The 17,682-nt window shown below is 43.2% G+C and overlaps 1 protein-coding gene across 2 annotated transcripts in view; it reads left to right on the top strand.

Moving 5' to 3' along the window:
• The first annotated feature begins 210 nt into the window (after positions 1-210).
• ATF6 (activating transcription factor 6) overlaps positions 211-17,682 on the top strand; it is a 73,517-nt gene continuing 56,045 nt past the window's right edge. For both annotated transcript variants that reach the window (XM_084211492.1, XM_084211491.1), the window contains exons 1-9: positions 211-322; positions 401-465; positions 2,085-2,172; positions 2,491-2,585; positions 3,068-3,197; positions 3,460-3,666; positions 6,074-6,294; positions 11,565-11,750; positions 12,125-12,216. In XM_084211492.1, coding sequence (XP_084067618.1) covers positions 253-322; positions 401-465; positions 2,085-2,172; positions 2,491-2,585; positions 3,068-3,197; positions 3,460-3,666; positions 6,074-6,294; positions 11,565-11,750; positions 12,125-12,216 — 1,154 coding nt within the window. In that variant the 5' untranslated portion in view covers positions 211-252. The remainder of the gene's footprint in view (positions 323-400; positions 466-2,084; positions 2,173-2,490; positions 2,586-3,067; positions 3,198-3,459; positions 3,667-6,073; positions 6,295-11,564; positions 11,751-12,124; positions 12,217-17,682) is intronic.

The raw sequence follows: 17,682 nt of genomic DNA, 5'->3' as shown, positions 1-17,682 counted from the left end.
ACTGGACAGGGCCCTCAGTGCCATGTCTGGGTGACAAGGTGGTGTTGGGTCATGGGCTGGGCTGGCTGACCTCAGAGGTCTTTCCCAACCGAGCTGAAGCTGCGATTCCCGGCGGAGCTCGGAGCGGCCGCGCGAGCCCGTGCTGCCTCCTCCGGCACGCCGAGTGTCCGCCGGCGGCCTCCGTGGCGGGCGGGCCCGGCCCGGCCCTGCCCTGCCGGAAGCAGACGTGTGTTTCGGGAGGAACGGGAAGCGATGGCGGCGGCCGAGGCCGAGTGGGAGCCGGCGGGTCTGCTGCCCGCCCCGGGGGGCGGCCTGGACTGGGGTGAGCGCGGCTTCGGGGTGCCGGGGCCGGGCCGGGCCGGCGGGGCCGGGCCGGCGCTGAGCCCTTTTCTTTCCGCAGAGGCTGTGCTGGGCGAGGAGCTGAGCGAGCTGCTGGGCGCCGCGGCCCCGAAGGACGAGCCCGACGTGAGTACCGGGGATGGCGGGGGCCGGGTGCTCGCTGTGCTGGCGGTGAGAGCCCCGGGCCGGCTCGGGGGCCCTCGGAGCAGCTGGCAGGAGAGCGTGGCCGCTCGGCCTGCCCCCGCGTCAGCGCTGGAGGTAGCGATGGCCGGAGCGCTGCGGGCACGGCTGCGGAGCGGAGGGTGCCAGGCCGGGGTTAGGGGGCGAGGTGCCGGTGAGGAGGAGCGGCGGTGTCACTGCCCCGCTGAAGGTAAACCCCGCAGGGCAGTGCTGGGCGAGCGCTGGCTCAGGGCTACCTGAGAGAACGGTGGCTACGTTACACCTGCATCCACCCGGGCTGTTCTTTATCTCTTTGCCTATTAGATTATTTCTTGTTTTCTTCTTTAATGTAGGGTTTTCTCAAAAAACCTTTGCTTGCAACCTTCTGCATTAATCCCTGTCTTTTTCACTGCCCACTTGTCCATAGTGCTTTTTCTCTCCCGGGGCATTTACCTCGTGGGTTCTCCTCTCCGTGTTCTTCCCCTGCCGTGTCTCTGCTCACTGTATCCCAGTCCACCTCCAGCACAAGCCCGGGTTATCATCTCATGTCAACCCCGTGGTCTAAGAGCATTCCTACACGTGTAGAACGAGTTGCTGGAGAAAATGTGGGAACAGACTGATTGCACAAGGGAAAGGTATTCCCCATCAGCAGGTCAGCAGTACTTGCCTGGATGAGGGCTCTTAATGCACAGCTCACATGGTCATTCTTCCTTTAAATGTGCTCTGAGGAGCTTTCTTTTCATTCTAACTTACAAGTACCATTATCTATGCAAGTTGTGAGTATAAGGGAAGGTATAATTGCAGTATGGTTTTCAGGAAAATCATTGTTGTGTATTTGTATAAGCTGGGTAGGTCATGTCTGTATTTTTCATGCAAGTGCTTATAACGGGCCATATTTGCATAGGAAACTGAGACTTAGAGATACACAAGCATAATAAATGGAGAAAAACCCCAATTCTTGTTTTAAAGGGCATATGATAAATATTATGTATGGAGTAATTTTAGCCTGTTTGTTTTGATTTTTGTTGGAAAAGGAAACTGGTGTCGTTGGCTTTAGATGTTGACCTTGGTTTATTAAGTATAGGGACACCTAACACCATTAATCCAGTCTTGGGCAAATCAGTCTTCTGTCTGTTTTCCTGCTGGTAAACTGTCTCTGGTGCTGTTTTTGTTTGTAAAGTGCTTTGAGATGTAATGGTGGAAGAGCATTAAATAAATTTGTCAAGGCAGATGAAGGAGAGGATGGCACCAGGTTCCTAAGACTTCTGGTTTTTGTGAGGTGGTTCAATGAACTTAAAACTTTTGCTATACAAATTACAAAGAAGAGTACAATAATTAGCGATGATCTTAAACTGACTTGCCCCTTCCTACTGGTGTAAGTTTAAAAGAAGCCTTGTTTTGTGTGTTTCAGTTGAGAATTTCTCCTTTAAGGACTTTCATCTCTGCATACCTTAAGGCAGCTGAAGCGATTGATAGTTATGCTGTTTGTTTTGTTTTCTGCAGCTGTAGGAACGTGAACATAACGGCTGATGGTGTCAATGCATCTTTCTTTTTGTCTTGTCTCTTTTTCCGAACTGTCATTTCAGGAAAATGATCTCTATAACTTTCATTTTGATTTGGATTTGATGTCTTGGGACTCGGACCTTTGGAATATTACAGGCCATGCTTATGCAGGTAATTAACCTCCTATATTTTGCAGATGTTTCTCTTCCCCTCCTGCCCCACAAGGGTGAGCTCTTAAAACTCATGTGGAACTGTTTGATGCCCTACAGCCTTTGCTCTGTGATGAGAATTAGGCTGTGTTTCTGCAGGAGATGGGTACAGCTGGCAAGGGTTGCCCTACAAGCCAAGTTGTTAAATACCTTTAATCTGCCTATGTTTTCTGCTGTGCCTTGCTTTGGGAATTAAATATCTGGTGTAGGACAGTGTGTTCTTTACTTTTCCCATTGCTACAAACTTGTGCAGTGAAATGTTTTTACATGCCTCTTGCAGATGTCAACGTGAAGACAGAACCTTTATCACCAGCCACTTCCAGCTGTTCGGTCCCTTCACCACCGGCTGTGGACTCTCCAGTGCAGAATGTGCCTGTATGCAAAACCCCCCATGTAACACAGACAGCAACAGCTCTGACAAACCAAAAGCCCTAGGATTTACTCCTCTGACCAAATTCATGGCATAAGAGGAAACAGTTTATTTTCCCAATCCCTGCAAAATCCTGTCAGTGGCGTTTTCTTATCTCTTCTCTGTGACCCGTTCGAATAGGAGCATGTTCAGCTCTCTTTCCTCAGCTTTGTTCATTTGCCTTGTTGCCAAACAAAATACCTTCTAAAAGCTTCTGGGTCTAGTAGGGTTGGCCTCTGCCTCCCATTGCTCTGCTGAGGGGGAAAAGTACTTGTTGGTTTTTTTAGTGGCACTTGGCATTGGCCAGAATCAAATTGCAGGGTAAGACCTTTGTCCTGTTGGCTGCAGCAGCGACACAGATGTGATGAGAAGCAGATATACTCTGAACTGCTGGTAGACACTGCTCTGAGTTTCTGAAGTGTTAATCTCCTGTGCTTTCTCTCTGCAGGATGATGTGGACTTCAGCTGTAGCTCCCAGATGTCTCCCATCTCTCTCTACAGCAAGAGCTGCAGAAGCCCTGCATCCCCTGAAGGAGATGGAGGGAAGAAGCCTACTGTGAACATCTCTTCTCGATCTGGTATGAGAGAAAGAGTTACTTTCATCCTATAGATAATATGTGTGTTGTCTTGCATCCAGATTCATGCTATTAACTAACATCCAAATTAATACTATTAACTAGATGTCCTACTGTTTATGACTTGGATATTTGATCAGATGTGTTTATTTTCAACAAATATTATAGATGGATAAAAAACCTCACATTAAAAGCTACTTCATAATAGCTTGAATTATGTATTTTATGCCTCTTGGTCCAGTTCTGACTCTTTTTCCTTTTCTAGCAAATAATTCTGCGAAGAGCCTGAAGAAGTGTGGTCAGACAGTGTCCAGGCCTTTGATACAACCCAAACCCCTTTTGCCTGCTGTGCCTGAAGCTCAGGCTAACCTTGGCATCCCAGCTAAAACCATAATTATTCAGACTCTTCCCACACTTGTGCCACTGCCAAAGAATCAGCCAGTTGTTAACATCCAGCCAGCACCTCCTAAAGGTAGGTGAATTGTCTTGACTGAGCCAGGTCTTGGTGGTAGCACTGTCTGTTTGGAATGGCTGATAGAATGAAATTAGGTTTGGTGGATGAAAGAGGAGGAATAGGAGAAAAAAGGCTCCTCCATGCATTGCTGGAAAAGCTTTAGGCTGAAAGGATGGCCTTATTCCTCTTGTCCTGTCCTGTGAGAAACAACACTGACATGGGCATTGAGTAAAATGAACACTGGATTACATGATTCCGTTATTTGGGATGGAAGATAGAGGCTGTCCTGAACACGGGCAGCTGTGGAGGTAAAATTGCTGCTTTGGAAGGATCTGTAGGGATGCTCTGCTCTGCTTGCAGTGTCAGGTGGTGCCTAAGGATTACAGTGCTGTTCTTGTCATAACTGAAGGAAGATCTAGTAGAATCAGGATGACTTGAAGGAAGCATTTTTTTTACCCCCATGAAACTCTTCCACAGGATGGAGGGAGCATGGATGTATGGCTTTGTAGCTCACTAAACAGCATTAAATAGAATGTTGTGAAATCTGCTAAAAATGAAAAGCTGTGTCAGAGGTTAGAAAAGATAGATGATGTTAAGAGGAAAGTGACGTCCTGCCCCGTGATAATTCTTCATTGCTACAGTTACCCTGTTCATGATTTTTGAAGTAGCTGGAGCTTTCATTTCTGGATCCAAGGCATTGTTTTCCTCTCCAGCTGTGGCAGGAGGGACCCTGCTTGCCTTTCAACACTTGCCAGCTGCAGTTGCTCGTTTCACCAGCTGATGGCCACAGTTCCTTGCAGTTGATTCCACAGGCTCTGAGGCACGGATGGAAAACCAGACAAATTCTTAAGCGCATGTATCTAGAAATAATTGCAATTGGGAAAAAATTGTCTCCATTACTGATTTCTCTTCTGTCAGGGGTTCAGCCAAATCTGGAGATGCTGACATTTGTTGTAACATGCCTAAGATTGCTAGACTGCTTAAAACACAGGTCAGCACTGTCAACGTGACCTAATTCTTCTGATGTTCCAGCTGATAAAATACCATCTGGAATAAGGAATGCTGGGGATATGGATTTCTTTGGATATAAGTCTAGTACTCTGAAGATCAGCTTCTCCTTTTCCCTGAAGAAAAGTCAGAACAGTAGTTTCTGTGAGACAGTATAGAGGAAATACTTTAGAGAAAGTATGTCCATGCTTTTCTTTAACTGATGGTATGTTTAAAATTTCTCTTGTGGAGCTTCCATAACAAAAACCATAAGGATCTTTTTTCATCGGTCTAAATCCCCTGCATATGGCAAGTTGGAAATACCAGTTTGAAATATGCCATTATCTTCAAAGAAGCATGAGAAATTTTATTTTCACAGCCCCTTTTATAAAAGCTTAAAGGAGAAAGCATGGTCTTAGAGCATCGTCTCTTTTATACATTAAAAAAAATTGAAATAGTCTCAAATTCAACATTTAAGATTCTTAAGTTATCATGTCTTCGAGATTGTGTCTGGGGAAAAAAAAGAGTCTAGTTTTACCCCATCCATAAGATCTTGGCACTAGGTCAATTACTTCACTTTTCACCTTCCAGAAGGCTGGATAAGTGCTGTAATCCATTGTCAAACCTTTTGGTTGGAATGCTTAGCCGGAATGTACTCTTTCTGAAAGCTGCTGAGGTCATCCTGTTACAAAGGATTAGAGAGACATTAATGTGTTTTCAGACAGCAGAATATTATTCAAGCACCTGCTTGAGTTAAATGTAGTTGTTGGACTGAAATTTCTTGGAAGTGACTGTTTTTAATTCCATTTCAAACTGTCAAAATTACCTCATTTTTTCTGCCAGCTTTTCTTTAAGCTGAATTCAGCTTGTGTATAAACTTTCTTGCATAAGACATTTTTCTAAAAAAATGTTCTTAGTGTGAATTGAAGCTTCAGCATAAGTTTTGAAAGCGTAACTTGCATTGCTTTTTTTGTTCATCTTCCATGTCTCTGCTAGTTTGAATTGATCTGTGTGGCATGAGTCACTTCTGTGTTGTCAGTTTTCCATTGAATACAGCAGTGAAGTACTTAAGGACAAAAGGGAGAAGGAGGATTGAGGAAAGTTGGCTAAATTCTGTGAAAAGGTTGTTCAGAGTGCTTCAAGTATTAGCAATACTGAGTAATGTATATAACAAGTGTTGAATTTTATTAACTTTGAAGAGCTTGTGAGACAGAGCTTGGTTTATTGGATTCCTTTAATGTCTGCAGTTTTGGTTTGCAAGATGGATTAAGAGTCCTGTAAACTTTGGAACAACTTCTTTCCATTCCTGTTCTGTGCAATATACTAATGGATTTGAGATCAGCTCTGCAGGGCAGGCCACTTAGCAGTATGCCCCTGCAAAGTGGTGATGTACAAATCCATTTCATCCATGCTGAGCGCTGCTCTTCTTGTGTTCCAGGTCCATCCGTGGTGCTGCCCCAGCCTGCAGTGGTACAGCTCCAGGCTTCTGGGGTTCTTCCTGCCTCCCAGCCAGTCATTGCAGTCACTGGAGGGGCCCCAGCACTTCAGAACCACACGGTGAAGACGCTGTCTCCAGCTGCTGGTAGTGGCTCCAGCAGTGGCAAAATCCCGGTGACAAAGCCCTTGCTCCAGAGCAGCTCCCCAGGCGTGGGGCTGGATGTAAGTTCTGGCTCTGTAAGAGCTGCTAACCAAGGCTTGTGCACCTCTTGCAGTTACCTGCATATGGGACCTAATGGGCCCTTCAGAGTCTCAGGAAAACTCTCAATAGGATTTCCAACTGCAAGCAGGGAATTTAGCAGCTTGGCACAGAACAGGGAGGAACAGCTAAATATCTGCTGGGCTGCCTGCAGTTCAGACCAGGTGTGCCATTGTAGTGGCAGAAGACAGTGCTGATTGCTATTTTCTGTAACTTGTCTTCTCGAGTGCACACTCTCAGTGGCTGGACCTCTCCTACATACAGGAAAATTTGATAGATCTGATTTTTGATTAGTGCTAAATCACTTTTCTAATCCATATAGTAAAAACGTTTCTTTGGAAGCAGATGAATTGGAAATTTCAATGCCTCATTCTCTTTCCATACCCATTTATCCCTCCAGATTTTACTAATGACTTTGAGCAACTTCAGTTACTGAGTTCCATATGATCCTAATCTCTTCAGGTTCCCTTTTGATCATTTATTGAATGAGCAGAAGAGGGTTAAGCTCTCAACAATTACAGTGTGAATAAGTAAGTTTTTCTGTAGTAGCTCACAGTAAGCAGTAGGTGTAAACAGTAGCTTTTGAGATGTGTGTGGGCTTTTTTTCCCCTTAAGCTCTGACATCTTAACCAGCTAGCAAGCTGGGTATTAACTTGATTTAGCTCCTAGTAACTTGGAGGTGCTTTGATTGCATTTTGTTGTCCAAAGAAGACGTGCTTGTGGAAAGGATCAGAGCTTCTTGTTGGTGATTTCAAAACTCTGTCATTCCCCAGTGGGGTATTCCAAGCACAGTTGTGAGCTAAGGGAGAAAGCACTGGTGAAAAGATGTGGAATTTTGCTGTATAGGCACATGCTTGTTAGCAGTGCAGGTCACTGTTTCCCAAAAGCAGTGGGAAGCCTGTTCCTTCAGCTTCTTTGGAGGGATGTTGCTGTATAATTTCCTGGTGCCTGAAATTGCCACTCAGGCTTGATGGTAACTTTCCTCACTAATCATATTTGTGTGTGGGCTGCGTTTTATAATGAAAATATTGTTCTACCAATTGTTTAGCAGCCAAAGTACAGTGGAATTTTGATATTCAAAGTGCAAGAAGCAAAGGTCTGTAGTGGGCAGAGCAGTTAAGTGTGCTGCATTTGTTAATGGTAATTCCCCATCATGCCAAGTTAACTCGCAGTCACTAGATTTGTGACTCCTTGTAAGCATGGCTAGCATGGCACCTGGCCATTGTATGAATGGAAGGTTTAATTGCCAAACCCCCCTTATTGTCATGATATTCCATATACATATCCATGACATCAGGAGTCAAATGTGTAGCTGGGCTACCAAACAGGTGTTGGTATTTCCACCCAAAGCCATTTTAGGGAATCAGTTTTAAGACTTGTGAAATGCTGCACATTTTACCTGTGTTTGTTACAACATGAAAAAACAGTTGCAGCTGCTGTTTGACACATACTGTGAAAAAGTGCTTTTAGAAGAAACAAATGTTTTGGGATTCAACTGGGGCCAGCAGGGTTAAAACCTCTCCCAATTGCCTTGGACACCATATGTGGCGCTCTGGGCTGCACAGAGGGAGCTGTCATTTGAGCTCTGTAACATGTGTTATTGTTTGCTAATCTAAGCAAATGTTGCAGGATAAAAAGAAACACTGCAGGACTTTCTTTTGGGCTTAGGAGGGATAAACTGTTAGCTTAACATTCAGACTGCCTGTGGATTACACTGGGATGGGCTGATGGCTAGCTGTAGGTGTCAGGCCCTGTGTGTCCTAGTGGCACACGTGCAGCCTGCCAGCCATGAGGAAGTGCCAGAATACAGAAAATCTAGAAAAGATTAATTATGCAAAATAACTTCAGCATAAGTGTGATTTCTGTTTGAAGAATCCTCATTTCTGTGCTGTACATTGTGTAATATTTGTGCAACACAAACTCATTAAGCAAGTTGTGTTCTGTTGAGTTAGAGACAAGAAAACCCAGAACTTCCATCAGAACAAAAAAAAAACTTGCATATGTCTTGTATTCCTGCAATCAAAGATACATCTTCAAAGACAGCAGCTTTCATAAGCTGAGGTAAGAAGCCAGCTAATGCTACATTGAATGGTTTGTACTTTCAGCTCTTTGTTAACCTTCCCAGCACATGTACAAAAACTCTTTGGAGTATGAGAGACATTCTTGCTTCTAGAAGTACAGCTTGTGTTGGAAGGGAGGTTAAATTTTGCTAATAATTAAGTTTTCTTTGGAAGTAAATTGAGGTAGCAGTGTTTATTTGTAAAGCGCGTGACTCTGTAAAACCTCTGAAGATAGAGGACAATCTGAATCTGGTTAGTGCTGTTTGAAACAAGGGTTTGCAATGAACCTGCCAGTTCTCCATATTTACAGTATTTTTCTGTGTGTCTCTGCTAGTGGTGGTGTGGTTTTCAAAGCCAGAAAGCAGAAGTTGCATCACTAATTACTGATAGTTTTTAAGGCCAATGTTCTCCCTCAATGGTCTGTGTTTCCTTAGAACCAGGAGTTGCTATCTTGAGTGGAACATCAATAGGATACAACTTTAGAAGTTGGAGGCTGTAAAAGAAGTTTGCAGAGGTGTTTGCTGCCTTTAATCTTGGTTCAGCATTTGTGCAAAGCAATGTTGCTGAAGCAGACTGACATTATAAATGAGTTCCTTTCCCTCCTGAGTATCAAAGTGCTCGGACAGGGGGCATGTTTATCTTGGTGCTAGGCCAGCTCTGTGATGCTGATTACCACACTGCTTCCAGGTTCAGCATTCCTGTACCACTTCACTCACACAGCTCTTTCCATTTCCTGCATCGCATTTAGGTGGGATTGGGTGTGCAGTTGTGGCCTATTCCCTGAGAAAAGCCAGGCAAGACATGGAGGGCTGACCTAGAAGGACCTTAAGCTGTTTAAGGATTCTAAATTAAAACAAAATAACTCAAGGACACAAATACTGGATTTCATTTAAGCAAGGCTTAAAAATTAGTCAAAATGTAGTTGGTGAGGCATATACTGAAATGCAGATACTGCACAGAGTACCTGGAATCAGGCTGGGGAGAGCTGCTGTTCCCCACAGCATTTGGACAGCCGTGAGTAAAGTAGAGCAATCTGGGTAAGTGGCACATAAAATGTAGATGGCAGTGTCTGAAACAGGGACAGATGTACCTTAGGATGTACTCTTAGTATAGAGCCACTGCACTGGTGCTCTAACACCTTTTTTTCTTCAGGGAAGCATGGAGATTTGCCAGAGGTACCAGACATGTAATTAAAAGCTGTCCAGTAATGAATAATCCTGAGCAGGTCTGCAAACAAGAATGGATGTAAACAATTTGGTCTTTTCTGAGTTCATGATGCAGAATGTCTTTTTAAAAAGGGGAATGTAACTCCATGTTTGGAATAGCACACAACTTGAGCCAAAGCTGCTGCATGAACTCATGCCTTGTTTTTTCATCTCTGAACAGTTTAAGTGATCCTGGCCCCAGACTGGTGTGTTCTGTACACTGCAGTTCTTGGCTAGCCTGAATCTTTTTTTTTGGTCCAGTTTTCATATGTCTGCAGAAGCTTTTTTATGTTAAATGTTGTACTTAAAAAATTCAAGACAAAGCTTAGTGTTAATGAAAATATGTTAAAATCTTTTCCTTTCCCTGCTAAAGAGAGAAACTGGAGTAAGTACAAACAGCTTCACTTTCACAGACTTTGGTTGGTGAAAGCAGACTAGACGTAATAAATGATCTAAATAAAAAGCAATTAGACCAACATGGAGGCAACCCAGAACCTTAATGCACTGTAACCTTCACCTTTGTCACCAAACTGCAGCATCAGGAAGAATGGTTCTTCAAACGGCTTGTGGCCACTTTCTGTTGAAGGTGCCAGTGCCCCAGAACAGCATATTGTCTGTGTGCAGGTAGATACAAGGAGAGAGCTGAAAAGCTGTGGTTAATGTTTTTTACATAGCTGGACTCAAAATCTGAATTAGTTAATGTTAGTGTTCTGATTATACTATTTCCCTAGAATAATACTTCTGGAATAGTTCTTACCTTTTTTCTTTAATGTTCCTGCTCTGAGAGATACAGATTACACCAGAGCCTATGCTGGTAGTGAAGGATATTCAGGTCTGTGTAAGATGGATCATTCAGTTATCTGTCAGTGCAATTGTCATTGAGGCACATCCAGTTGCAGCTTAAAAATGTGATGGAAGTCTTTTCTTCCTAATGAAAACAGAGTTGCTAATCTGTGAGGGAAAGGAAATCAACAATCTAGTGTTTAAACTTAGGATTTCAAGTAGTTTTGTATAGTTCTGCAGTATTCATCATTGTTATCCTTGTTGGCAGCAAGATGCTGTCGGTCTGGGTCGTCCCACTCAGCACAAACCACAAAATGAGTAAGTGGTAAAAGATGATGGAGTGTTCCTGCTTGGGAAAAAAATCAGGACTGTTGGAGGATGGGGAGGGGTTGCTTTGAGCTGTCCCAGTCTGGTCTTGCAGACTGAATGCCTGCTGGTGGTTAGCATGAGTTATGTGCTCTCCTGGAGCACATTTGCTGGTTGAGCTTCATCCTGAAGGAATCCAGTTTGTGTGCTCTCAGAGACTGTTCTGTGATGTGAAGTGAAGCACTTTTAGGGGACAGTCAGGAAATGTGAACCCAAGCCACACCTGATCTAAATTAAGATGTTAGTGTAGATGCACCCAGAGACTGCATTTAAACTATCATGTAAGTGCTTGATACACATAGAATGTGCAATCTGAGATCAGTAAGGCTATTCAAAATCTCAAAAACTGTGTAGCATAGGTGGAAAAGGTACAGAAGCAGGTGCAATCAGTGTGGAAATTACTTTCATACAGAACAGACTGAAAAACCCTAGAAATTTCCTGTTAGGAAGGCAGATGACTGATTGTAGCCTGTAAAACGGTGCAATGAAAAGTCAAGGCAAAAGCCATTGTTGCTGCCTTGCAGACCTGAAGATAGGTATTTTCTGTCTTTGTGATTTGATAGATCAAATCAAACTTGACCCTTGCATATAGAATGTTGAGAATACAGAAGAAAACTGAGACGGTTTGGGTACCTGTTTTTCCCATAGGTGTACCACGATCCTGAGGTGCCCCTGTGCTGACCATTCCAGCTTATTTGAAACAGAGTGTGGGAAGCTATCGGTGCAGACCTCTGACAAAGCAGAGAAGCAGAAATTCTGTGTGGAATGGAAGCAGTTTTAACTTGTGCATTGTTAACAGCCTGTGTATTGTGTGTTCAGGTCAATGTCTTGAGGCGGCAGCAGCGCATGATTAAAAACCGTGAGTCAGCCTTTCAGTCACGCAAGAAAAAGAAGGAATACATGTTGGGACTGGAGGCCAGGCTGGAGGCAGCCCTGCTGGAGAATGAGAAACTCAAGAAAGAAAACAGCACTCTGAAGAGGCAGCTGGATGAAGTGGTATTAGAGGTAAGAGATTGTGATGAAAGTCTGATTTCATATGAAGGCAGTTGTTCAGGTGGAAGGCGCTACAACAGAGTTGGGAAAATATTGACTGTCAGACCTTTGAGGGTTTCTAGCCCAGCATCCCAGTCCAAGCATGACTTTCACCAGCTCTAGGTCAGGATAGCTGACACATTATCTGGTAGACTTTTCATTCTTCATGGCGCTTCTGAATATATCACTGGATAGAAGCTGATCATAATATGTAAACCAAAAAGTTTTGTTTTTAAGTAGTTCAGGAATGTATTCACACATAATTAGGCAAGTATAAATTTAAAAAACAAGTATAATTTGGTGTACTTTGCTTCTGACATGGTATGTCTTCTGTTTTCTCTGTCTAGAACCAGAAGCTCAAAGTATCATCTCCGAAGAGAAGGACACTCTGTGTGATGGTGATACTGGCATTTATAATGTTGAATTATGGTCCGTTGAGGTAAGCTGCTTAGAAATCCCTCTTTGCCTAGCAAGTGTACTGTCCTGAGGTTTTTGTTTGAGTCATTAATAACAGCCAGTGTTGTGTTTTAAAGCCTTGTGCCTGAAATCTGAAATCTGTCATTTATTCTCCTCCTGCTTAGGGGAGATGCATCTGTATATAGGTTCCTCTTTGGGAATCCTTCTGGCGATAAGGGCTGGATCTTTTACAACTCTTTTTCTCCTGGTTTGGCATTTTTTTATTCAGTGCCAGCATACAGCAGTTTGTTTGCTCCATTTATACCTGTGGAGATTAAGAACTGTGTTTAGAATCCTTTTAGGAAAAAAAAAGGCAGACTTGGAGAGCTTATCTTCTTGCTCATACTCGTGCTAATTTCAGTAGCTATGACTTGAAGCTGCTTTAGTACTCAAAATACTCAGGAAATTCTGCTGTACATTCCATGCCTTGCAGTCCTGACCCTTAAGATGTGTCTGGCTCCCTCATTACAGAGTAAGCCCTTGTCTCCCAGGTCTGGTGAAGAAGTTGTTCCCTCTCCTTGATTAGTTGAAGTGGTAATCAGAAACTTCTCTTGTTTCAGCTGTTATCAGTGGAGTGTAGAAGCCAGAGAGCAGCAGGGAAAAGCTACATCACTTGCCAGACACTTTATAAAGAAATCTGTGGAAGAAAGGAGAATAAAAAGAAATACTTCTTGCACATACCTGTCTATTTAACTTGGCTTTGGAACATAAAGACCTTTTAGGTTGAGCTGTTCACTTTTTCAAAAAGGCATAATATTTCAGTAGGATCCCAGTTAGCAATTTCTGCATTTGTCCTCAGAATCCCAGTCAAACTAAAGGAATGGGATAAATATGGAGGAAGACTTTGTTTCTGACTGTGATAAATTTTTAGAAAGTGATGTTTGTATTTTTAGTATTAGAAAAGCTGAAATGACTTTTGAAGTATTTGCACTTACTGCAAATATTGTTTATATCAGGAAGTGAAATACAGCTGATAATTTTGCTTTGATATGGATGATGCTAAGGTACACCATTTCTTAGTGTATTTAGGATTTGTATTGTGATTTTTGTCTATCAGGCAGAAAAATAGTCGTCCAGATACTAAGGGATTGATTTGTACATCCCATCTGCATTTGAAGCATTACTACTCACTTGAGATAGACACTGGTTGGGAATTACTAGAACCAATCATCTTTCTGAATCTGGGGGGAATGTACTTGTGTCTGCATTGCAGTGAGATGATGGAGTGCCTGAAACTCTTGTTGGTGATGGAAGGCTTGGGAACATAGAGAGATGGGTGGGAAGTCTTTTACCACAGTGCTCTGAAGTTTTGTGGCATCTTCCCTACCCCCAGGAATGAGCAAGGTGTTGAGCTCAATGGCAAGGCGCTGCTGTCAGAGTGGTCTGGAAGGTCATGTTGTGTTTATGTCTTTGGAGCACTCAGGAACTATAGGAATGTGACAGGGTTAACTTTCTGACAGGTTTGATGTTTTATAAAGTAGATAAAGCAAGAAGAAAGCCTTGGGTGTCTGACTGGTCCTGGCCAGTACAGTAGCTGAGCATGCCAGTGTAACTGCTGTGCCTGAACCAGGTGGTTTGCATCAGCACTGGATTTAGGCAATGAAGAGAAATGTAATTGCAAATTTGCAAGGAATTACTCTTCCTGGTTTTTTTTTTTTGTCCTCCCTAGCAGAAGAAATGCTCACACTGCAATTAAAATCCTAGGCTGTATCAAGGTGGTATTAATGTCTGATTGTGCAATACTCTTTAGAAGACTCAGAATGTGGACTATACAGACCATTTCTTTAGATTTTACTTCTCCCATACACATTTTCTTCCTTTTATAAAGGTGTCACTGAATGGCAGCTCCACAAACATGGCAGAATTGTTGTTCTGCTTAGTCCTCAACAACGGAAGCTTCCAATATATGTCCTTTTTTTGAGTCCCTGCAATTTCTTACAGAAATAAGTATTTTTTTTGGTGATAATATCCATGCTAGCTTATAGTTCAGCAAAAACACTATTTTCCTCCACTTAGCTGACTGTGGAATCCCTAATTTCCATGCAGTGGTTAGCTGGAGGTGAATATGTTCTGAAACCTTGTGTTGCCATTTTTTCTATGTAAGAAATCATTTCACTTGCATACCTGAATGGAGGTGTGCCAACATTTGGGCTCAGGATGTTTTGATCCAAACATACTAGCAGTGAATATTTTGTTACTTAAAACCAATGAACCATTGCAAATAGAGTGTGACATCCAAAAAAGCAAAATCATGGGAAAATGGGAAAACCCCCCTAAAATCCGTAGCAGACTTTGAAATTCCCTTAGCTGGCTTTGTTGTAAGATGGTTCTTATGGGAAGTGGTAGGACTTTAAGAAGACTAGGGGTAAAACAAAAGGGCACATGTATAGGTTACCTCGTTCTGTCAGTGTTTGGGCACTCAGCATCCCACAGAACAGTCCCATCTGGATGGGTGGCTGTGCAGTTAGTTCTGTGTTTCCCTCTGCATTAGTGGATATGTGTTGCACTAATAAAGACTAACGCATAATTTTTTTAATCGGTCTCAAGTCTTGTTGCCTGTGTGTGTGGTGAGATGTTTGTAATGTTTCATGGAGGACTCTGAGACTGCTGTTCAGCTGTTTTAAGATTATGGAAAGCTATCCAGGATGTGGCAGCCCTTGGCAAATGAGTTTAGCAGATAAAATTATTCTGCTGACATGGGTTTTCATGCTGACAGATAGTGTGGGGGTGATCTGTAATGCTGAACTTGGGAATTTGGGGGTGGGGGTAAAAGTCTGGTAGGGAAGTTGGCCTGTTGACACAAGAAATCTGTTTGAAAATACTGGAGGGACAGTGCTGCCCAATCTGCTTAATTACTGACAAGCCTTTCAGAACATCCTTCAGTCTTCAACACAGCACCGTGGTATCTCTAAGAAAAGAATGCAAGTCTAATTATATAGAAATTGAATGCCAGTGCAATTTGAGGATGTGAAAGAGGCTTGTGTGGAGCTAGTGGTCACTCTGCATTAGGTAGTTCTGTGTTACTAAACTCTTTGGGTTTGTTGCTGCTTTGTCTTGAAAACTGAAGCTTTTAGTTATTAAAAGCTAAACTAATTTAGCAGGAATTCTGTCAGTGTTTCTCTTTTATCTGTGTGTTTTATACTAGAAGAGGGGGGCCCAGGAATTTCCCAACTGTGTGTCAGTGAACTATTCTGTAATCTTCGTGAGTTATTTGGATTTGGATTCAACACATATAAAAACCTCCTTTTATTATTATTTAAGAGTGATTGGTGAGGTGTGTGGAGGGAAAAGGGTACATTTTGGTTCAGCTCATTACTGAGATCACCCCCTTGCCCCAGCCTTGCATTCCACGAGGTGCAAGGCAGGAACTGGCAACCAGGAGCATTTGCCCAAAGGCAGTGAGCACGCAGGCCTTGGCACACAGTAGGGCTGGGAGCTGGAAGCAGGGCATCTGGAGCTGGGTGTCCTGGCAGCCAGGTGTCCTGGGAGCCAGGCTCTCCTGCCTCCCTCCATATGTGCTTTCTGTGGAGCCGGCGTTGGTCCCACTCCCAGCTGGCATGGCATCCCTGAGACATGGCTGGCTGCTGGCATTGACAAACATCTCATTAGCTGGGCTGGTTTTTTAGCACTTACAACATCAAATCTGGTCATTTTCAAATTATTGCAGTTCCTATATGCCTTTTTCTCCTCCTTTGATTTCTACGTTTGTGTTGGACTATGCCTTAGAGTAAACAGATCTGAAAATGTGTTAAACAAGCACCAGCAAGGCTGAAACAAATGGCAACCAAGCACATGTTCTAGTCTAAACAATCCATGTATTTATTTTGGGAATATTTTTATTTTGATTCTCTTCCCTGTTCTCATTGCAATATAAATTGTCTTGTATGTTTGTTTTGGTTTTTTTAATGCAAGTCCTACATGTGATAGTAAAATATTTGCAGGAAAATAACCCAAGTCATGTGTAAAAAGCAGAGAAAGGAGAACAATCACAGAAGATGCAAAAGATAAATTTTCTGCATCTCATCTTGGGACCATAGCATTAAAGCGTGTAAGCTGGTGGCTGTAGCATTATCTTTCTGGCTATAAGAAGTGTTCAGCCAGTTATTTCTTTCCCCATAATCAGTCTGCATAAGCTTACTTACATGGTGGTTGTCACCTAGCAGCAATCTTAGAGCATTTATTAAGATGTCAGCCAGCCAGAATGTGTCCTAACTACCACTGAAAACAAAAATATGAAGTTGGAGTGAGGAAAGGCAGATTTGCAAAGAGATGGAAACAGGAGGTTTGAGAGGGTGGTGGGATACTGTGTTTTTAGTATTATTATTAATTTTGTGTTTTCTTACAAGTTGGCCGCCTCTGTATGGCTGGAATCCCTTTCAAACTGGAAAACAGACTTGGGGATAAGTAGAAAGATGTATTTATGATGGAGGATGACTGAGGTGGTGATTGATGTAGCTCAGTACAGCTGCTGCTACTTCAAAACCTCTTGTGTCCCACTGACCTCAAGCAGCTGCAGTAGAATGGCTGGCCTTTAGCAGAGATTTCATTGCAGCTCTTCTCCAGGGTGTCCTCATGGATTTTCCTCTACTTTCCAGGACTATCCTGGAAACTGAATAATCTATTAAAAATTTAGATCCACTGAGCAGTTGCAAATAAAGACACTGGCCTGGCTGGCTGAGAAGTGATTTGTCATTTGAAATGAAGCAGTGACTTTTGATTCCTGAAGACTTAAGGGTGTGTCTAATTTCTTAAATTGGTAGCACAAACAGGAAAAAAAAAAAAACAGAAGTGCTAAGATTAATCATCTTTTACTAAAAATGAGGAAATTGCCTGAGGATTGTTCAGCTCGTAAGCTACCATGACCTTCTGTTTGTGAGGATAAAGTAATGAAAACACAAGTCTTTGACAGCAGTACCCAGATTAGCATCTCACCCAGCATGCTAGTCAGCACTACTGGGATCTGCTAAGCTTTTGGAGCATAAAGGATTTGGGCTGCTGACAGCACCATCCATTGAGCACACCTGTATTGGTGTCACTGTCGTCTAGTGCCCTTACCCGAGCTGGCGTGTGGGAGAGAAGGATTATTCTGAGGTGCATTCAGCAATGGTTTTGTGCAAGTTTGAGACTTTATGCTGGACTCCTTGATTAAAGAAACAGACCCGTTGTATGGTCAGCAGGAGCATAGGGATACCTCAGTGGTGGGATGTTGGAAAGTTGGAGGAATAGTGCCAGCAGGGAGCATTTTCTGTGTGGGCAAAGGAGCTGATCTGGTTCCCACACCATCACATGCAGCAAGTGTTGTGCTGCTGCAGAGCTGTGGGAGCTGTTTGTTGATGCTGGGGTCTGTCAGTGCTGATCCCACCCACAGCTGCCAGGCCAAGGTCCTGGTGTAGTCTGAAGTCACCTCTGTGCTGCCCTGGCAGGTGACCCCAAGCAGTGACAAGGTATG

The sequence above is a fragment of the Fringilla coelebs genome, assembly GCF_963513975.1.
Source record: "Fringilla coelebs genome assembly, chromosome: 9".
In the NCBI taxonomy this organism is placed as follows: Eukaryota; Metazoa; Chordata; class Aves; order Passeriformes; family Fringillidae; genus Fringilla; species Fringilla coelebs.
Note: the sequence above shows the minus strand (reverse complement) of the source record. Positions and strands in the feature narration are given on the sequence as shown.